Raw genomic sequence first — 22,608 nt, forward strand, 5'->3', positions numbered from 1 at the left:
CTGTTTAAGGGTCTCATGATGGTCCTTTAATTCAGCCACTATTTGCTGGATCTGTTCACCGAACAGATTGTCTCCTACACATGGTAGGTCAGATAGCCTGTCTTGTACTTCTGGCCGAAAGTCAGAAGATTTGAGCCAGGCCCATCGTCTTGCCAAAATGGCAGCTGCAGACACTCTAGTAGAAATGTCGAAGATATCGTAAGCTGTTCTTATCTCATGCTTTCCTGCTTCAAACCCCTTGTTGACAAGGATTTGAAGCCATTGTTGGAATTGTTCAGGCAGGGTTTCAGAGAAGTCCTGTATCTGCTTGAAAATGATCCTATTGTATTGGGTCATATACAGCTGGTAAGCAGCAATTCTGGAGATGAGCATGGCCCCTTGGAACACTCGTCGACCAATATTGTCTAGGAACTTGTGTTCCTTAACAGGAGGGGTAGATGAGTGAGGCTTCATCCTTTTTGCTTTCTTTTGAGCAGATTCCACCACAACTGAGTGGTGGTCGAGCTGAGATTTTTGAAAGCCGAGGGCTGACTGTACTAAATAGGTAGTGTCAGCTTTTCTGTGGACTGGGGCTATGGATCCTGGGTTTTCCCAATTCTTTTTGAGGAGGTCAAGAAGAACTTGATGAACAGGAATAGAAGTGATCACTTTAGGGGCATCCAGGAATTGGATGAGCTCCATCATCTGGTGCCTATCATCCTGCTCCGTCTGAAGATGAAAAGGGACCAACTCAGACATTTCCTTCACAAAATTAATGAAAGAAAGGTCCTCTGGAGGAGAACGCTTTCTACTTTCAGTAGGAGAGGGAGATGAAGGTAAGTCATCGGTGTCTGTGGAAGTATCATCACCCCAGGTGTCATAAGGATCAGCAGACTGACCTGTAGGACGAGAAGGGGGTTGGATACCCGAAGGCCCCGGTTGAGGCTCCGAGAAAATTGAAGGAATTGCCGGGGGCACCGTGGACGGCCTAGAAGGCATCGGTGCCGGTATTGAAGTATCCATGGTGCCGATGTGCGTATCGCTCCCGATGAATGAATCAGTGTCGAGGGACGACATGGCATCGATGGCTGAAGCAATACTCCCGAAGGAGGAATGCGGAACGGTGTTTCTCCTCCTGATGAAGCTGTCAACGGGGAGCGCACCAGAGCCATCGGAGACCCGGGAATCACCGGTGGAAGGGCGGTCATGAGCGCCTCCATCTGGGTTAGCAGCGGTGCCAGCGCTGCTGTCATCGGGTCGGTGACCGGTTCCACTCTCGGTGCCGGTGGAACCTGGAGCCGTTGCATCGCCTTGTCGATGGCCTCCTGGACCAGCCGGTCCAGTTCTTCCCGGAGACCTGGAGCAAGCAGCCCCGGCTCTGTGACGGAAGAGGGAAGCTGAGGCACAGTCGGAGGGACCACCTTTACAGGCAGAATTGCAACTCCCATACTCCGATCGGGTGAGAGTGGCCTCAATGCCCCGGTCGCAGGAATGGTCGATGCCATTTCTGGACGGGCTTCTTCGATGGTGGCTCGGACGGTGGCGAGGTTGATGATTTCGCTCCCTCGACGGTCCGAGACTTACAATGCCGATATTTCTCCCTACGATCCCCTCGATCTTGAGGGGGAGTAACTGGAGTCGATGGCCGTGAAGACGTCGATGGCGGACGGTCACCGGATGGAGGTCGATGCTGGTGCGACTTCGACGGTACCGGTTCCGATGATGTCGATGCAATGGACGGTGTCGGGGTGCGAGCACGGAAGAGGAGTCCCATCTTCTCCATTCTTGCTTTGCGACCTTTTGGTGTCATGAGGGCACATTTGGTGCAAGTCAGGACATCATGTTCATGGCCTAAACACATTACACAGACTCCATGAGGGTCTGTGATAGACATGGTACAAGTACAGTCTGGGCACCGACGAAACCCCGACGACATGGCCATAGAAAAAAATCGAGCCGCAGTACGGTTGACGGCCAGTAGGCCGCGAGGGCCAAACTCGACGGTAATCGACAGAAAACGGGTAAAAACTTACCGGAGTACCGCGGCCTGAGAAAAGTTAGAGGAGGGACCCCTGTGGGGCAATTTAAGTTTAATTAACTCCGTGAGGAACATTCCTGTCAGGAATCTCTTCAGAGCTCCTAAACCGTGAGGCTACTGCTGCGTGGAAAAAAGAAGACTGAAGGGGGACCCCTGCTGGCTGCAGGGTTGGTGCCAGTAGGGGCCAGTCAAAGTTCTGGAAACTTTGACAGAAGTTTTCCGTGATTGGGCTCCATCCTGATGATGTCACCCATATGTGAGGACTACCATCCTGCTTGTCCTGTGAGAAAAGCCTTAGTAAATTAGGCCCTAAATTTGTAGAATGTATACATTTGATCGAGTCTTCTTCATATTTTTACAACAAAGCTTGTAATAACCCGATGAACAGAAATCAAACATAGAAAAAGACCCAAATATAAAAAAAACCCACATGTTGCGTGAGAGATATCTGACGTGTTTGGTAGATTTGTGACAAATAAATAAAACTTAGTTAAAGCTTTGTTCTTAATGAAACAAGATTCAAGATAAAGTAAAAAAGGAGAAATCAAATTTATAAGTGAAAAACAAAGAAAATATAGCTAGGGAATATTTATCAGTATATATCTATTTTACCTAGATATCGGAGTACTGCTTCTAAAGGCTTTCGAACAACTTGTTTTAATATCAAAGGACTCTTTGCTGCTTCTGGTAATCGTGTTGTACCTATTCAGAAAAAAAATTATTTTGTTATGGATAATATAAAAATACTAGAAAAGTTGCTTCCTACTCATACATTTATAAATCAGCTATATTTTGACAAATTAACTTTACATATTTGAAAATGTACACTTCTAATATGCTTAACCATATCTTTATTTTACTTTTATTCTTCAGGAGCAATCATATCATGCAAGTGTTAAGTGCCATCAGTCTGATTAGTTATGGCAATAAAAAAAAATAAATAAAAAAAGGAAAACTGGTTCTTACTTGCTACTTTTTGTTCCTGTAGTACCACAGATCAGTCCTGGGTTTTGAGACTCTTCCAGCAGATGGAGACAAAGTTTCACAGGTATTGCCTTAACCCGGTGTGCCACCTGCTACTCCTCAGTATTTATCAGAACTCAAAGCAGAACCAACTTAGAGAACATGAACAATCTTCTTATGGACTAACCTAACTCTATCCCCCAGAACAAGCAAAGAATGAGAAAAAAAACATAGAATCAAAACAAGAAAACCTCAGAGAAAAAAAAAAAAGCCTATGCCATTCTTCAGAAAAGGCTGTGGGGAAATCAGCTGGTGTGCAGAATGAGCCCTTAGTCCTTCTGGGACTGGGTGACCACACCAGATATATGCAGATGCAATAGTGTCTTTCAACCAACGAGCAATAGTAGCTTTAAAAGCCTTCTGTCCCTTCTTTGCGCCATGCCACAAGACAAAAAGGTGATCCGATAAACGGAAACTATTGGTAACTTCCCAAGGCTCTTCTGACATCTAGGCATCTCAGTTCTCTCGCATGAGGATCCCTCAGTTCCACATCCGTAAAGGACGGAAGCTCCACGGACTGATTCAGGTGAAAGGCGGAGACCACCTTCGGCAAAAAGGAGAGGACTGTCCTTAGCGAAATTCCAGAATCCAAAATTCAGAGAAAGAGTTCCCTGCAAGATAATGCCTGAAGTTCGGACACTCTCCTGGCTGAACAAATCACCACAAGAAAAAAACAAAAAAACACCGTCAATGTGATATCCTTCAATGAGGCCTTCCTGAGTGGTTCAAAAGGTGCTTCACACAACCCTCGGAGAACCAAATTCAGGTACTAGGAGGGACACACCCTACAAACTGGCAGGCATAAATGTTTCACTCCCCGGAGAAAACATACATCAGGATGGGCCGCAAGAGGAGAACCGTGGATCTGGCCCCTCAGATATCCTAGAGCGGAGACCTAAACTTTAAGGGAAGTAAAAGTTAATCCTTTTTCAAGGACCTTCTGCAGAAAAGAAAGAACCAGAGACACCGAAGCTCTGCGAGGATCAACGTCTTGAGGTTTGCACCAGGACTCAAAGATCTTCCAGACTTGAACACATGCCAGGGACGTAGAAGTTATACGCGCCCGAAGCAGGGTAGAAATAATCTCCTCCAGATAGCCTTTCTTCCTCAACTGCTGCCTTTCAAAAGACAGTCCGCTAGACAAAAGCGATTCGCCTGATCTAAAAATTTTAGGGCCTTGACGAAGGAGATTTGGAGGATGACTCAGTTGCAGGGGCTCATCCAAGGCCAGATTGACGAGGTCTGCAAACCAAGGGCGGTGCGGCCACTCTGGAACTACGAGAATCACTTGTCCCAGGTGACCTTCTATCCTCCTGATTATCTTGCCCACTAGCGGCTAAAGAGGAAATACGTGAAGGAGAATGTCGCATGGCCAAGGGACCACAAGTGCGTCGACACCTTCCGCTCTGTAATCTCTTCTGCGACTGCCATCAGGTCTACATGAGGTTTGCCCCACCTGTGAGATATCAGGTCCAGGACAGCTTCCAATAGCTCCTACTCACTCTAGCTGTTGGCGGCTGAGGAAATCCGCTTGTACGTTGATCGATCCCGCTATGTGTGACTCTGCCAACATCGCCAGATGCCACTCCACCCAGGACAGCATCTCCACTTCAAGAGCAACAGGACAACTCCTGCTGCCTGACGGTTGATATAGGCCACTGTTGTTGCATTGTCTAACAAGACTCTGACTGCCTTGTTGTGCAGGAGGGGAAAAAAGCTCTCCAGAGCCAGCCTAATTGCCCTTGACTCGAGGTGATTGATTGACTAGCACGCATCCTCCAGAGACCAATGGCACTGTACTGATTGAGTCTGACATACAGCTCCCCAGCCGGAGAGGCTGGCATCAGTCGTTATCTCCATCCACTGGGGTATCTTCAGATCCACCTCGCGCTCCAAATGGTCCTGGCCAAGGCACCACGAAAGACTGGACCTGGCAATGTCTGTAAGTGGGAACGGAAGTTGGAATTGCTCCGACAGAAGGTTCCATCAGGACAGCAATGCAGTCTGCAGAGGTCTCATATGCGCAAACACCCAAGTGACCAGCTCTAAAGTTGATGCCATGGAACCAAGAACCTGCAAGTAATCCTAGTCCCTGGGCACTGTGGTTCGTAACAGATTCCGGACTTGGGCATGCAACTTGAGAATCCACCCCTCTGAGAGGAAGACTTTGCCCACACATGTATTGAAACGGGTGCCCAAAATTTCCAGGACCTGGGAAGGCACAAGATGATTCTTGGCCAGGTTCACCACCCAGCCCAGGACCTTAGGCGGCAAAACACCACTTGCACTGCCTGTGAGCACAGGTCTGCCAATTTTGCTCGGATAAGCCAATCGTTCAGGTAGGGATGGCACCAGAATGCCCTCTTTCCTCAGGGCCACTGCTACCAACACCATTACCTTGGTGAAAGTCCGTGGGGCTGTGGCAAGACCAAATCGAAGAGCGCAAAACTGGAAATGCTGTCCCAGAATCATGAACCAGAGGAATCTCTGATGGTCCCGGCAGATCCTGATGAGGAGATAAGCTTCCATCAAATTCAGGGATGCCAAGAACTCACCCTTCCATACCGCTGGCAATGAAGCGTCTCCATCTGAAAAACAGGGCACCTTGAGAGCCACGTTCACCTTTTTAAAATCCAGAATGAGACTAAAAGTTCCTTCATTCTTCGGAACAATGAAGTAAATGGAATAACGTCCCGTCGATTGCTTTGCATGAGGAACGGGAACAATGGCTCCCAGATTTCTGAGTCATTGAATGGTCTTGCTAATGACCAACTTTTTTTCTGAGGACCCGCAAGGGACACCAGAAACAGGTTTTGGAGTGGATGAGCAAATTCTAATTCTATCACGCTGAGAACCCAGCGGTCCGACGTGATCTTGAGCCACTCCTCGTAAAAAAAGAGTCAGCTGACCCCTGATGACTGGATCCGAGGAATGGGCCAGCCACATCTCACTGGGAGGACTTGGCCCTGCTGGGCCCCTGTCTGGAGCCATCCCGGTTTGCTCGCCGTCCACAGAAGGATTGAGACCAAGACTGAAACCTCCCTGAGGCTTGTCTCTGGCCTGCACCCGGAGCTCTGCTGTGCCTAAAATGCCTTTGGCCACGAAAACGAGAACGAGCTGGCAAGAAAGCTTTCTGCTCTTTCGGCTTATCTTCTGGGAGCTTATGAATCTTATCTCCAAGCTGCTTTATTATTTGTTCCAGGTCCTCCCCAAAAAGCAGCTTGCCCTTGAAGAGAAGTAATCCGAGCTGAGCCTTTGAAGAAACATCTGCAGCTCAATTACGCAGTCACAAGAATCTCCTAGCTGAGACTGCAGACACCATTGTTTGCGAAGATGAGCGAAGAAAATCTTACAGGGCATCAGCTCCATAAGACATTGCCGCTTCTAGACGTTCTGCCTGCTTTGCCTCCTGGGACGCCAGCTCCTTGGCATTTTGTAACTGTAGCTCCCATTGGAGGCTCGCCTGGAGCATGTAGCTACTACAAACTGCAGCCCGAATGCCTAAGGCAGAAACTTCCAAAATCTTCTTGAGGTGACTCTCCAGCTTGCAATCCTGAAGATCCTTCAAGGCTGCCGCTCCTGCAACCGGAATGGTTGTCCGCTTCGTGACCACTGAAACAGATGCGTCCACTTTCAGAACTTTTAATAGCTCCAAGGTGTCCTCAGGCAAAGGGTACAGTTTGGCCATGGCTCTGCTGACCTTCATCCCTGTCTCAGGAGTATTCCACTCTCGGAGCATCAGCTATTGTACCATCGCATGAAAGGGAAAGGTTTGCGCAGGGCCTCGCAGATCCGCCAAGACTGGATCAACCTTGTCCGGGCTTAGCTCAACCGGAGAATCCTCAATGTCTAACTCCGCCAGGATGGGCGGAATTAGAGGAGCCAATTCCTCACTGTGGAATAAATGGACCACCTTAGGGTCATCACCCTCCATGGAGGGTTACTGGCCAGGCTTGTCACCGTGGTCCAGACTATCAGAGGGCAGAGGGGGATCACCAGGCCCCCTCCCCCTATTCAGACTCATCTGAGGAGAAATCTCAGGCTACCCCCCACACCACGGGGGTTTGAACCCTCCGAATCATAGTAGCTGCCCTTTCTGGGCACTTTCCCAGGTGGACCATCAGGATTATTATTTGCAAGAGACCCCTTCTTTTGAGCACCACTGGCAAGAAAGGCCTGGTGTATCAAGAGAATAAGTTCTGGAGAAAAGCAGCTGGATCCCCAAAATCCACTTCTGGGGAATCGGGGAGCCCTCTGGAGCGGACCCCCATGGCCCCCCGGGGCTAAAATCAGCAGGAGAGAGTGCCGAGGGGAGATCCCCTCCTCCTACTGCCCTGTCCTCCGCCGCACAAAAGGTCTCCAAAATGGCCACCGTTCCCACGCTGAGAGGGAACAGGTTGGTCTGACAGTTCGAGGCAGCGATCACCCTCCCGAAGCTGCACTGCTTTGAAAATGCCACTGCGGAGTCACTCGGCGAACCCTCCCCTCTGGGGAGGCAACAGACGCAGTAATCAGACGATGCATGGCTGGAGAGCTGGTCCCCGCAGCGCAAGCAATGGCTCGTGTGAAGCATGCTGCTGTTCTTGGGCCTCGTAGCAGATGCCGACAACAGTGGGGACAGAGGGAGAAGAAAGGTCCAGCACACTCACCGCCGAACAGGTGGATCTTGCTCGGTCCCGTCACCTGACAAGCAGCCCTCTCTGCTGATCTAACAGCCACTGCCTGTCCTCTGACTGTTTTTTGTTTTGTTTTTTTTTTACTTTATCACAAAAACAAGAAAGCACTCCAAAAGAAAACAGAGAGTAAAGCAGAAAAAGAAAAAAATAATACTTTCCTGAAGAAATGGCAGAGGCTGCAGGAAACCCTCCCTGAAGGGGGAGGGAACTGGCCACCAGTTGTCACTCCCGGCATCCAAAGAGCAAATTTTGTGTTCCCAACCCTTGCTCACCAACCAGGGAGGATGGTCCCACCAGGACCTAACTACTCTCTGGGAAACTAGTGGCTCTTTTTTTTTTTTTTGAGAAAAACTTGGGTCAGAACCACAGATTTTGCACTACCTCCATTTGCTGGAGACAGAGAAATACTGAGCAGCAGCAGGTGGCACACCGGGTTATGAGGCAGTGCTTAAGAAAATTTCTCTGTCTCCATCTGCTGGAAGGGAGGCAAAACCCAGGAGTCTTGACTAATCTAGGTACTTACAGGGAATGACTGAGCCTAGCAGGATAAAAGTTTTGCAGGAGACAAACTGTGTTTTGGAATCCTTATGGACAGATATTCCATGGCTAAAAAGTGAAGAGTATAGTAGTGGACATACAGTATATTACTGCCCATTTGGCCAGGATGAGGAAACAGACTGCAAAATGCTAACAGAGATTAGACTGGCTAGTAAAATGGGCAACATAGTAATAATGGGAGACTTCTTCCCGAGTATTGTGGGGTAAATATCACATTAGGACATGTAAGAGTGCTAAAGTTCCTCGATTCCACCAATGACTGCTTAATGCAGCAATTGGTCATGGAATCAATGACAGGGGGAATTAAACTACAGTATATTGGATCTTGTTCTTAGTGGAACGCTGGACTTGGTGTAAGAGATAAACGTGTTGGATCTGCTTGGCAACTGTGAACATAATGTAATAAAATTTGACAATCATTGGAGGGCAAATACTAAGGAAAACTACTCAATAACTAACTATAAGAAGGGAGATTACAACAATATGAGGAAATGTATTAGAAAAAAACTGAAAGGCACAATGCACAAAGTTAAAAACTTGCAGGAGATCTGAACACTGTTTAAAATTACCATCATTAAGGCCCAGACAAAAATGCATTAAAAAAGGTTGAAAGAAAACCAAATGACTGCTGATGTGGTTTAATAGTGAAGTGAAAGAGGCAATTAAAGCCAAAAGGGCATCATTCAAAAACTGGAAAGCAGACTTAAATGAGGAAAATAGGGTCGAGAGCATTGGCAAGTTAGATGTAAAAAATAAAGTAATTAAGCAGGTTAAGAGAGAATTTGAAAAGAAGTTTGCCAAAGAGGTAAAAACGAGTAATAACTTTTTCAAGTAGATTCAAAGCAAAAAGCCTTATGTTGGAGTCACTTGGGGTACTAGATAACTGAATGGTAAAAGGGGTGCTCAGGGAGAACAAGGAAATAGCACAAAAACTAAATATATTCTTTGTCTGTCCTTACTGAGGAGGATGTTGGGATCATACCCATACATTTTTTTATGGTGATGGCTCTGAGCAATTAAATGGAATCACTGTGAAACTGGAGGATGTAATAACTCAAATTGACAGATTTAAAATAACTAATCGCTGGGATTATATTATATTCACCTCAGAGTTCTAAATGAACTACAAAATGAAACTGCAGACCTGTTTCTGGTAATTCTTCAGTAGCAGAAGATTGGAGGGTGACTAATGTGACACCAATTTTTCAAAAGGGCCCTGGGGTTATCCTGGAAATTATAGCCCAGTGAGAGCCTGACATCTCTGTTGGGCAAAATAGTTGAAGCTAGTCTTAAAAACAAAAATTAATGACCACATAGATAGAAATGATTTAATGGGAGAACCAACATAAGTTTTGTAAAAGGCAGTCAGTTTACTAGATTTTTTTGAGGGTATAAAAAACATGTGGACAAAGATGAGCTGGTTGATATCGTGTATTTCGATTTTTAGAAGACATCTGTTCCTCATGACGGACTCCTCGGGAAATTGAAAGGTAATGTCCTATTGTAGATTGGTAACTACATAAAAGACAGTAAACAGAGGGTGGGACTAAATGGTCAGTTTTCTAAATGGAGAAAGATTGTTAGAATTTCCCAGGGATCTGTATTGGGACTTGTGCTGTTTAGCATATTCATAAATGATCTGGAGAAAGGAACTACCAAGGTGACCAAATATGCAGTAACACAAAATTGTTTTAAGTCATTAAAATGGCAGTGGATTGTAAAGAACTGCAGAAGGACCTAGACAGATCAGGAGCTTCTAAATGGCAAATGCAATTTAATGTGGACAAGAAAGAAATGCACATAAGGAAAAATAATCCTAACTACAAGTTCATGATACTGGGTTCCATGTTAGTAGTCATTACCCAGGAAAAGGACCTTGAACTCCTTTGTGGACAATACCTTGAAATCTATGGCTCAGCATGAGGAGGCAGTCAAAAAGGCAAGAAGAATTTTAAGAATTATTTATAAAGAAATAGAGAATAAAACAGAATATCATAATGCCCTTGTATAGATTCATGGTGCAGCATTGTGTGCAGCTCTCATTACCCCATTTCAAAAAAGACATAATGGACATAGAATAGGTACAGAGAACAAAAATGATAAAGGGGATGGAAAAGCTCCCTTAAGGAGAAAGGCTAAACAGATAAAGGCTCTTTAGCTTGGAAAAGATGACAGAGGGGATAGGAATGAAATTTATAAATTCAAGAGTGAGGTGGAATGGGAAAATAGGGAACAGTTATTTACCCTTTCAAACACTACAAAGGCTAGGGAACACTCCATGAAACTAGCAATCGGCAGATTTAGCAAATGTTGCTTACCTGTAACAGGTGTTATCACAGGACAGCAGGATGTTAGTCCTCACATATGGGTGACATCATCAGGATGGAGCCCAATCACGGAAAACTTATATCAAAGTTTCCAGAACTTTGACTGGCCCCTACTGGGCATGCCCAGCATGGCACTAACCCTGCAGCCAGCAGGGGTCCCCCTTCAATCTTATTTGAAAGCTACAGGCAGTGCCGAAAAAATAAAACAACAAAGTGTTACGAACCCAACACCGCGGGGCGGAGGGCGGGTTTCATGAGGACTAACATCCTGCTGTCCTGTGAGAACACCTGTTACAGGTAAGCAACATTTGCTTTCTCACAGGACAAGCAGGATGGTAGTCCTCACATATGGGTGAGTACCGAGCTGAGGATGTCTGAACATGCACCAAATGTACCCAATGGCGTGCAACAGACACAACAACTGGGGTGGAATTTGGTAGAGGGTATCCGGAACCCCACCGGGCAGGCGGAAGGGTGTTGGTACGTCACATTGGAAACAGGTTACGCAGGACAGATTGGCCGAATATGGAATCCTGTCTTCCGGCTTTGTCCAAGCAATAGTGGGCTGCGAAAGTGTGGAGTGAGCTCCAGGTGGCAGTCCTGCAAATGTCAGGAAGCGGCACTGATCGTAGGTGTGCTACTGAAGTCGCCATGGCCCTCACCGAGTGTGCTTTAACACTGTCTTGAAAAGGAATGCCTGCTTGCTGATAGCAAAAAGATATGCAGTCCGCCAACCAGGAGGAGAGAGTCTGCTTACCCACAGGTTGCCCTAATTTGTTGGAATGGAAGGAGACGAATAGCTGAGTGCTCTTCCTGTGGGCAACTGTACGGTCTAGGTAGAACGCTAGAGCCCGTTTACAGTCAAGGGTATGCAGAGCCTGTTCTCCTGGACTGGAATGGGGCCTGGGAAAGAAGGTAGGTAGTATGATGGATTGATTAATGTGAAACTCCAAAACTACCTTAGGTAAGAATTTAGGGTGAGTGCGGAGTACCGCCCGGTCCTGCAGGAGTTTAGTGTAAGGCGGATAGGTAACTAGGGCCTGTAATTCACTAACCCTGCGAGCTGAAGTGATAGCTAAAAGGAAAATCACCTTCCATGTGAGATATTTTAGGCACAGGAGTGAAGAGGCTCAAATGGAGGTTTCATGAGCCGACTAAGAACCAGATTAAGGTCCCAAGAAGGGGCTGGAGGCCGTAAGGGTGGCTTGATATGAAGCAAGCCTTTAAGAAAACGTGTTACGAGGGTTGTACCGATATAGGAACATCCCCGACACCTTTATGGAAGGCAGCTACCGCACTGACATGCATTCTGATTGAGGAAGTCTTTAGACTGGATTCCGATAAATGCCAGAGATAGTCCAAAAATCTCGGGATTGGACAGGAAAAGGGATCAAGGGACTGTGAAGAACACCATGATGTATACCTTTTCCATTTACAGGAATAAGACTTTCTTGTGGAAGGCTTCCGTGAAGCAATGAGGACACGAGAAACCAAATCTGAAAGGTTAAGTGGCTGAAAGATTAACCTTTCATCATCCATGCCGTCAGGGACAAGGCCTGAAGATTGGGATGGCGTAGACATCCATTGTTCTGAGTGATCAAAAGCGGGTCCTTTCCCAAGGGAATGTGTCTGCGGATGGAGAGATCCTGGAGCATTGGAAACCACACTTGGCGAGGCCAATGTGGTGCTATCAGGATCATGGTTCCCTTGTCCTGTCGGAGCTTCACGAGAGTCTTCGAGAGAAGAGGAAGTGGAGGGAATGCATAAAGCAGCCCGGTTGCCCACGAGAGGGAGAATGCATCTCTGGGCTGAGAGCGCTCGCTCTGAATGAGGGAGCAGTAATTGTCTACTTTGTGGTTCTGAGGGGACCCAAAGAGGTCTATTTGGGGATATCCCCATTGCTGGAAGAGAGAGGTCGCTACCGAGGGATTGAGCGACCACTTGTGCAGTTGGAAGACACGACTCAGTTTGTCCGCCAAGACATTGTCCACTCCCGGCAAGTAGGTGACCCTGAGGTACATCGAGTGGGAGAGCGCTTCCGCCCAAATCTGATCGGCCTCCTGACACAGAAGGAAGGAGCCTGTGCCTCCCTGCTTGTTTATGTACCACATGGCCACCTGGTTGTCCGTCTGAATCAGGATGACGTGATTTGATAGGTAATCCTGAAAAGCTCTGAGAGCATATCGCATTGCTCGAAGCTCCAGGAAATTTATCTGGTGTTTGGATTCCTCTTGAGACCAAGATCCTTGTGTCTGTAGATCATTTACATGAGCTCCCCAGCTGAGGTTGGAAAGCATCGGTGGTGAGAATGAGTTGAGGATCTGGTAGATGAAAAGGCAGTCCCTGGAGGAGATTGTTCTGATCTTTCCACCAGGTGAGAGACAGACGGAGTTCGTCGGTGATGTGGACAATGGTTGAGAGAGGCTGAGTCGCTTGAGTCCATTGTGACCGTAGAGTCCAATGCATGACGCTCATGGCCAGGCGGGCCATTGGAGTGAGATGGACTGAGGACGCCATGTGTCCGAGAAGGACAAGGAATTGCCGAGCAGTTGCCTGTGTACTGAGACTGCAACTGGTGAGCGAGAGATACGAGGGTTTGTACTCGTTGAGATAGGAAGGCTTTTGCCTGTAAGGTGTCCAAGTCTGCCCCAATGAAAGACCAGGTTTGAGATGGGACTAAATAGGATTTCTCGTAATTGACGAGAAATCCTAGAGAGATTAGAGTGTGTAGAGTCAAACCCAGGGACGATCGAGCTGCTTGCTGGGTTGGGGCCCTGATTAACCAGTCATCTAGATAGGGGTAGACGTGAACACCTTCTTTGCTGAGGAAGGCTGCGACAAATATGAGACATTTGGTAAAGACTCGTGGAGCCGATGCTAGACCGAATGGAAGCACCCGGTATTGATAGTGCCATTAGCAATGGTTACATGGAATAGACTTAGTTTTTGGGTACTTGCCAGGTTCTTATGGCCTGGATTGGCCACTGTTGGAAACAGGATGCTGGGCTTGATGGACCCTTGGTCTGACCCAGTATGGCATTTTCTTATGTTCTTATGTTCTTTGGGCCTAATAAAAACCGGAGGTACTTGCGATGAGCTGGAGCTATTGCAAAAGAAAATTATTCCTTACCTGCTAATTTTCATTCCTGTAATACCATGGATCATTCCAGACGGTGGGTTATGTTCCATGTCCAGCAGATGGAGTCAGAACACAAAATTCCCAGGGGAGGAACCATATAACCATGCCTCCCCTGTAACAGCTCTCAGTAACTAGACTAACAAAGCCCAAAAGAGAGAGACTAAAAAACAGAGGGATCAAGTAATCAAAGAAGGAATTGAAATAACTGCTGTCCAAATACACAGCAACTAAATTCTGAACAGTGAACTTGCAAACAACAGTGTGTGAACAAAAGAGACACGCAGTATTCGAAATACAGAGTAAAAGATTGTTAAGACAGGTAGGCAGGGATGTCCCACCAGCAAAACCCCCAAACCAAGGGAGGGTGTCTGGAATGATCCATGGTATTACAGGAACGAAAATTAGCAGGTAAGGAATAATTTTCTTTTCCCTGTACATACCAGGATCATTCCAGACGGTGGGATGTATCAAAGCTTTCCCATCACGGGTGGGCCGCAGAGAGCCCTGCTCATATTACCTTGTCTCCAAGCTGACCGCTCGACGGAGCACCGACGTCCAGGCGATAATGTCTCGCAAAAGTATGGATCGACTTCCAGGTGGCTGCCCTACAAATCTCCTGAGTGGAGACGGAGGAGCTCTCCGCCCAAGATGTCGCCTGGGCTCGAAGAGAATGAGCCTTGACAACCAGCGGAGGGGACTTACCTACGCCAAGGTACGCCGCTATGATCGCTCCCTTCAACCACCCGCTATAGATTGTTTGGAGGCCATGCAACCCTTCCGGGGTCCGGACCAGAGGATAAAGAGATGATCGGAGAGCCGAAAATCATTAGTCACCTCCAGATAGTGTATCAGAGACCGCCGTACATCCAGTCTACACAGGTCTCCAGACTCAGAAGAGGCAAAAGATGGTAATTCCATCGATTGGTTGAGGTGGAATGCCGAAACCACTTTAGGGAGAAAAGAAGGAACCGTCCTCAGCGAAACCCCTTCAGGCGTGAAACGAAGGTATGGTTCACGACAGGATAGGGCCTGCAGCTCGGAAATACGTCTTGCTGAACTGATTGCCACGAGAAAAATGGTCTTGAGAGTGACGTCCTTGATGGTAGCCGAGCTTAGAGGTTCGAACGGTGAACCACAGAGGACTCGGAGAACCAGATTCAGATTCCACGACGGTCAAGGTGGGCGAATCGGAGGCTTCAAGTGTTTAACGTCCGGATGCGAGGACAGAAAATCCTTATTTCCACTGCGAAGAAAAGCCCCCAAGGCCGCCACCTGAAACCCGAAGAGAATTGTAAGCAAGACCCAAATCCAAACCTGCCTGCAAGAAGGAAAGGACTTGTGGCACTGAGGCCTGCATGGGAAGAATGTCATTCGCTCCACACCAATCCTCAAAGACCTTCCAGACTCGAACATAGGTAACAGAGGTGGACATCTTACGTGCTTTCAGTAGCGTTGAAATAACCGGCTCCGGATAACCGCGCCTTCTCAACTGACGCCTCTCAAAAGCCAGGCCGCAAGACAGAAGCGATCTGCCTCCTTGAAAAATATCGGTCCCTGGCTTAGAAGACGTGGCAGCTGACCGAGACGAAGGGGACCCTCCACCATCAAATTGCGCAGATCCGCAAACCACGGTCGTCGGGGCCACTCTGGCGCCACAAGGATCACCAGCCCTTGGTGTGCCTCTATCCTGCGGATGACCTTGCCCACTAGGGACCACGGTGGGAAAACATATAGGAGACAGTGGCGCGGCCAGGGTAGGACCAGCGTGTCCATGCCCTTGGCGCCGCGCTCCCGTCTGCGGCTGAAGAAGCGGGCGGCCTTTGCATTTCCGGCGGTTGCCATTAGGTCTACGTGCGGTGTCCCCCATCGCCGTACTATTATCCGCATCGCCTGCTGCGAGAGCTCCCACTCTCCGGGATCCAAGTTTTGTCGGCTGAGAAAGTCCGCTTGTACATTGTCCACTCCCGCTATATGCGAGGCCGCTAGTCGTTGGAGGTGAAGCTCTGCCCACTCCATCAATTTGTCGGTTTCCAGAGAGACCAACCGACTTCTCGTGCCTCCCTGGCGATTGATGTACGCCACTGTAGTCGCATTGTCCGATAGCACCCTGACTGCTTGATGGCATACTATGGGGAAGAAACCCTGTAACGCCAGACGGACCGCCCTGGTCTCCAAGCGGTTGATGGGCCACTTTGACTGTTCCTCCGTCCATCGACCCTGGATTGAGCTGTCCCGACAGACCGCTCCCCAGCCTGTGAGACTGGCGTCCGTGGTGATAATCACCCAATCCGGGTCCTCCAGCGACACCCCCTGAGCTAGGTGCCGCGGTTCCAGCCACCAATGGAGACTGATGAAGGTTTCTCTCGGAATCGGAAGGATTGCCTGAAAATCTCTCGACACCGGCTGCCACCGGGAGAGTAGGGATCTCTGCAGAGGCCTCAGATGCGCAAATGCCTAAGGAACCAGATCGATGGTCGAGGCCATGGTCCCCAGTACCTGCAGGTAGTCCCAGGCAGTGGGCGTCTCGAGCGCCATACATCCTTGAATCTGCTGACGCAGAGAATGAGCTCTGTCCGGATGCAGAAAAACCCTGGCATTCTTGGTGTCGAAGTGAGCTCCTAGAAAATCCAACGACTGGGACAGACCAGGCTGCTCTTGGTGAAGTTGACAATCCATCCCAGAGATTGGAGAAGTTGTACCACTCTGTCGACTGCGAGGATACACTGTGCTTGTGACTTTGCACGGATGAGCCAATCGTCTAGGTAAGGATGCACAAGGATGCCTTCCTTGCGCAAGGTTGCCGCCACTACCACCATTATCTTCGTGAAAACCCGTGGAGCTGTGGCCAGGCCAAAGGGAAGAGAGCGAAATTGGAAGTGTTGACCCAAAATTTTGAAGCGTAGGTATCGCTGATGAGCTTGACAAATTGGTATGTGGAGATACGCCTCCATGAGATCCAACGAAGCCAAGAATTCTCCCGGATGAACTGCCGCTAACACTGAACGGAGTGTCTCCATGCGGAAACGAGGAACTCTGAGGGACCGGTTGACCTGCTTGAGGTCCAGGATAGGACGAAAAGTACCTTCCTTCTTGGGAACCACAAAGTAGATTGAATAATGCCCCGGCCCAGTTCGGCGGCTGGCACCAGCACTATGGCCCCCAATTGAAGGAGACGATCGAGGGTCTGCCGCACGGCTCCCTGTTTGATTAAGGACCCGCAAGGGGAAAACAGGAACCGGTCCCGAGGAGCGCAAACAAAATCCAAAGCGTAACCGCGTCTTAGAATAACCAGAACCCATTGATCCGACGTGATTTGGACCCACTCTTCGTAGAAGAGAGCAAGGCGACCCCCCAGTCGAGGGACCACCTCGCGGGTCCGTCTGGCATCATTGGGTAGATTTAGCGGATGCACCAGCACCCTGTGCTTCCTTACCCTGGCGGCGCCCACGAAAGGGCCGGTTCCAGAAGTGCGAACGAGATGAGGGAGCCCGAGGTGGCTGTTGCCTCGGAGGACGCGCTCTCCGCTGGTTACGATAACGGTTTCTGGAGTAATTATATGATCTTGACGAACGGGGTCGATCTTCGGGCAACTTGTGCACCGCGTTCTCATTAAGGGACTTGATGATCTGATCCAAGTCTTCACCAAAAAGATACCTACCCTTAAAAGGAAGGGACCCCAAACGTGTCTTGGAAGAGGCATCAGCTGACCAATTGCGAAGCCAAAGGAGCCGACGCGCTGAGACCGCCGCCACCATGGTTCAGGCTAGGACCCTTAAAAGATCATATAAGGCATCCGCTCCGTAGGCAACAACGGCTTCCAGTCTGTCCGCCTGGTGAGCCTCAGTGTCTGGTAAGGACTGGGAGGTGAGAAGCTGCTGCACCCACCGAAGACCCGCTTGCTGTGCGAGGGAATTGCAGATAGCCGCCCACATCCCTAAGGCCGAGACCTCAAAGATACGCTTGAGGTAAACCTCCAGCTTCCGATCCTGCATATCCTTCAACGCCGTCCCTCCAGTGACAGGAATAGTGGTATGTTTTGTGACCGCGGATACCGCAGAATCTACGGCGGGAACTTTGAGAATTTCCAAAAAATCGGCCGGCAGAGGATAAAATTTTTCCATGGCTCTACCAACCCTAAGGTTGGCCTCCGGGGAATCCCATTCCTGAGTGATCAACTGCAAGATCCTGTGATGAGTGGGAAAAGACTTGGCTAGAGGCCGCAGTCCTGCTAGGAGTGGGTCCCCCTTCTTGAGAGCTGGGTCAGGCCCCACCGGTTCTGGAGGGGGATCAATATCCATTTCCTGGAGGATGTAGGGAATGAGGTCATCTAACTCCGCCGCTTGGAAGATGCGGAGGGCCCTAGGGTCGTCGCCCTCCACCTGGGCCGCCAAGGTGGGGTTGTCCACGTCAGGGTCCTGGGATTGTCCTTCCCCCGGCGAAGTCTGTATTATCGATGGTGTCCTGGTAGGGCCACGAGAAGTCCCCGCTCCCCCGCCTACTAAAGGGGGGGCGAGCCTGAGGGAGGGTCCCACCCAGGAGGGGGGTAGGACATGGTATCTTGGGGGGAGAGGGTCCCCAGGTCCCGAAGGTCATGTCTCTGCTCTGAAGAAAAGCCCTGTGCATCAGGACTATGAATTCAGGGGAAAAGGCCTGGCATCCTGAGGGGTCACCCCCTGGGGGATCCCCCCTCTGCCTACCAGGATTAGACTCGGAGTAAGGGTCTAAAACGGGCCTAGAAGTGGGGAACGGATTATCCGTGTCCTCCTCAGAAAGCGCGGCATCAGAATCTTGCAACAAAATGTCCACCGTTCCCGCATTGAGAGGGAACGGGGCCTGGCGCTTCCTTCCCACGCGGTCTGCAGCTCGAACGTCCTTCTTAGTAGCTGGCGCACATTCCCCCTCAGGGAAACCGCCTGAGCACAGACCCTCTTCAGAAAATAATCCGGCCCTGTCGGAGCCCTCACAAGGTGCCGTGGACTGCATCGCCGCAGGGAGAGGGGGGGGGGGGGGAGGCTCTACAGATGGCTCACACCTAAAATGAGCGTCGACCCGGCAACGGACGCTTGCCACGGTCCCCCACCGACCTGAAGAAGAACTGACGGGGAATTAACCTCCCGACAGCAGGCGGCCCCGAGGAATGGTGCTTCGCGGGGCCGCAGGTCGGGACGTCGGTCGCTCCCCAAAAGGGAGGGGGGAAAACCTGGGTCAGGAGGGAGAGGCCGGCGCTACCGACTTTCACCTCAGAGAGCCAAATGGAGTCCAAAAAATTGCAGTCTTCTGCTGAAAAAGAAGATGAAACAAAAATACACTTACCCCAACTGAGCCCTCAGTGAGGAAAATGAGAAAAGAAAGAAAGAAAAAACAGGCAACAGCCTGTCAGCAAGTCACCAGGCTAGAGAGCGATGAGCCCGCACCAGCGGAAAGCTCTCCCCCTGCTGTAAGGGGAGCCTTAGCAAAGAGACCTAAACTGTAAATTTAAAACTTTTTTTTTTTTTTAAACTTGATCCCCCTGAGGAGGTAGCCCTAAGCTAACAAGCTGGGGACCACAAGTCCCCTGCTCATATCTGCTGGAGTCAGAACGTTACTGAGAGCTGTTACAGGGAAGGCGTGGTTATATGGTTCCTCCCCTGGGAATTTTGTGTTCTGACTCCATCTGCTGGACATGGAACATAACCCACCGTCTGGAATGATCCTGGTATGTACAGGGAATGTGGGTGTATACATCCTGGAGGTCTAGAGAGTAGAGCCAGTCTCCTCTTTGTAGAAGAGGTAGAAGTGAGCCCAAGGTTACCATTTTGAACTTTTCCCGCTGGAAGTACTTGTTGAGGGCACGTAGGTCCAGAATTGGACGAAGGCCCCTGGATTTTTTGGGAATCAAAAAGTACCGGGAATAGAACCCTAGGCCTTGCTGGGAAAGAGGAACGGGTTCTATTGCTCTTAACTGGAGAAGAAGGGAAACCTCCTGCTCCAGAAGGACAGAGTGGTCGGATATTCCCCACACTTGTAGCGGTGGGGAGTCCGATGGGACAGCAAGAAAATTCAGATGGTAACCCTGAGCAATGATTGCCACCACCCATTGGTCGGTTGTGATTGTTTGCCACATTCCATGAAAGTGGCATAGTCGACCTCCCACCGGTATGCTTGGCAAAGGAATTAGGCTGTTGCTCTCCAAGTGAAAGTCAAAAGCCTGAAGCAGGCCCCGGCTGGGGAGCTGCTTGTGACTTTTGCTTGCGAGGCTGGGATTTATGATAAGTCCTCGTCCCTCGGGTCCTTGTCGGTGGAGGATAGTACATCCTTGGCCGGAAGAATGACTTCTTAGGGTCCTTCTTGGAGGGCTGTCTAGACGGGAAGTCAGAAGGTATCGATGAGAGCTGTTTGAGGATCTCATGATGATCCTTTAACTCAGTCACTATTTGCTGAATCTGTTCCCCGAATAGATTGTCACCAACACAGGGCAGGTTGGAGAGCCTGTCTTGTACTTCTGGGTGAAGGTTCGAAGACTTGAGCCAGGCCCAACGCCGTGCCGAAATGGCAGTTGCAGACACTCTAGTGGAGGTGTCCAAGATATCGTAAGCTGTTCTTATTTCATGCTTTCCTGCTTCAAAGCACTTATTGACAAGGGTTTGAAGATGTTCTTTGAATTGGTCAGGCAGGGTTTCAGAGAAGTCCTGTATTTGCTTAAAGATGACCCTATTGTATTGGGTCATGTACAGCTGATAAAAAGCAATTCTAGAGATGAACATGGCTCCTTGGAACACTTGTCGACCAATATTGTCTAGGAATTTGTGTTCCTTGACAGGAGGGGTAGAGGAGTGTGGCTTCATTCTTTTTGCTTTCTTCTGAGCTGACTCTACCACAACTGAGTGGTGGTCAAGCTGAGACATTTGAAACCCCGGGGCCGACTGTACTAGATAAGTAGTGTCAGCTTTCCTGTGTACTGGGGCTATGGATCCGGGATTTTCCCAGTTCTTTTTGAGGAGGTCAAGAATGGGAATAGAGGTGATCACTTTGGAGGCATCCAGGAATTGGAGAAGCTCCATCATCTGTTGCCTATCATCTTGCTCCGTCTGAAGCTGAAAAGGAACCATCTCAGACATTTCCTTCACAAAATTAATGAAAGAGAGGTCCTCTGGAGGAGAACGCTTTCTACTTTCAGTAGGAGAAGGAGGTGAAGGTAAATCATCAGTGTCTGTGGAGGTATCATCACCCCAAGTGTCATAAGGATCAGAAGGCTGACCTGTAGGACAAGAGGGTGGTTGGATACCCGAAGGGCCCAACTGAGGCTCCGAGAAAATCGAAGGAATCGCCGAGGGCACCGCGGACACCTTGGGGGCATCGGTGCCGGCATCGAAGGCATCGATGGCGCCGATGTGCGTATCGCCCCCGATGAGTGAATCGGTGGCGAGGGACGGGATTTCATCGATGGCTGAGGCACTACCCCCCGAAGGAGGAATGCGGAACGGTGTTTCTCCTCCCGATGAAGCAGTCATTGGGGAGCGCACCGGAGCCATCGGAGACCCGGGAATCACCGGTGGAAGGGCAGTCATGAGCGCCTCCATCCAGGATAGCAGCAGTGCCAGCGCTGCTGGAATCAGGTCGGTGACCGGTTCCACTGTCGGTGCCGGAGGGACCTGGAGTCGTTGCATTGCTTTGTCGATGGCCTCCTGGACCAGCCGGTCCAGTTCTTCCCGGAGACCTGGGGCAATCAGCTCCAGTTCCGTGACGGAACAGGGAGGCTGAGGCACAGTCGGAGGGACCACCTTTACAGGTGGAATCGCGACTCCCAAACCCCGATCTGGTGAGGGTGGCCTCGATGTCCCGGTCGCAGGAGGGGTCGGTGCCGCTCCTGGACGGAGCTTCTTCAACGGTGGCTCAGACGATGATTTTGCTCCCTCGACGGTCCGAGACCTACGATACCGATGGCGATGCTTCTCCCTATGATCCCCTCGATCTTGAGGGGGAGACATGGGAGTCGATGGCCATGAAGACGTCGATGGCGGGCGGTCACTGGATGGTTGTCGATGGTGCGACTTCGACGGTGCCGGTTCAGAGGACATCGATGCGATGGAATGCATCGGGGTGTGAGCACGGAAAAGGAGTCCCATCTTCTCCATTCTGGCTTTGCGACCCTTAGGTGTCATGAGGGCACACTTGGTGCAAGTTAGGACATCATGCTCACGGCCTAAACACAAAACACAGACTCCATGAGGGTCTGTGATAGACACGGTGCAAGTACAGTCCGGGCACTGACGAAACCCCGACGCCATGGCCATGGAAAATCGAGCCGCGGTACGGTTGATGGCCAGTAGGCCGCGAGGACCAAACTCGATGTTAATCGACGAAAAACGGTGAAAAAACTTACCGGAGTACCGCGGTCGAGGAAAGTTAGAGGGGGGACCCCTGTGGGGTGAAGTATTTTTAATTAATTCCGTTAGGAAAATTCCTGTCAGGAATCAGTTCAGAGCTCCTAAATCGCGAGGCTACTGCTACTGCTGCGGCAAAAAAGAAGACTGAAGGGGGACCCCTGCTGGCTGCAGGGTTAGAGCCATGCTGGGCATGCCCAGTAGGGGCCAGTCAAAGTTCTGGAAACTTTGACAGAAGTTTGCCGTGATTGGGCTCCATCCTGATGATGTCACCCATATGTGAGGACTACCATCCTGCTTGTCCTGTGAGAAAAAAGAAATCAAAGGAAGTATTTTTTCACTCAGTGCATAATCAAGCTATGGAATTTGTTGCTGAAAGATGGCATAAAGACAACTAACATAGTGGGGTTCAAAAGAGGGCAAGTACCTAAAGGAAAAATCCATAAACAGTTATTAGTCGAGGAAGGAAGGAGAGCCCTATGCACAGGGAGGACCCCAGTGTGAA

The 22,608-nt window shown here is 49.6% G+C and overlaps 1 protein-coding gene across 11 annotated transcripts in view; it reads right to left on the reverse strand.

Annotated features, from left to right (window-relative positions):
• The window catches only part of MTA1 (metastasis associated 1), an 885,916-nt gene that overhangs the window by 310,809 nt on the left and 552,499 nt on the right, over positions 1 to 22,608 (reverse strand). For all 11 annotated transcript variants that reach the window (XM_029598824.1, XM_029598817.1, XM_029598815.1 and 8 more), the window contains one exon: positions 2,630 to 2,719. In XM_029598824.1, coding sequence (XP_029454684.1) covers positions 2,630 to 2,719 — 90 coding nt within the window. The remainder of the gene's footprint in view (positions 1 to 2,629; positions 2,720 to 22,608) is intronic.

The sequence above is a fragment of the Rhinatrema bivittatum genome, chromosome 4 (genome assembly GCF_901001135.1).
Source record: "Rhinatrema bivittatum chromosome 4, aRhiBiv1.1, whole genome shotgun sequence".
Taxonomy (NCBI): Eukaryota; Metazoa; Chordata; class Amphibia; order Gymnophiona; family Rhinatrematidae; genus Rhinatrema; species Rhinatrema bivittatum.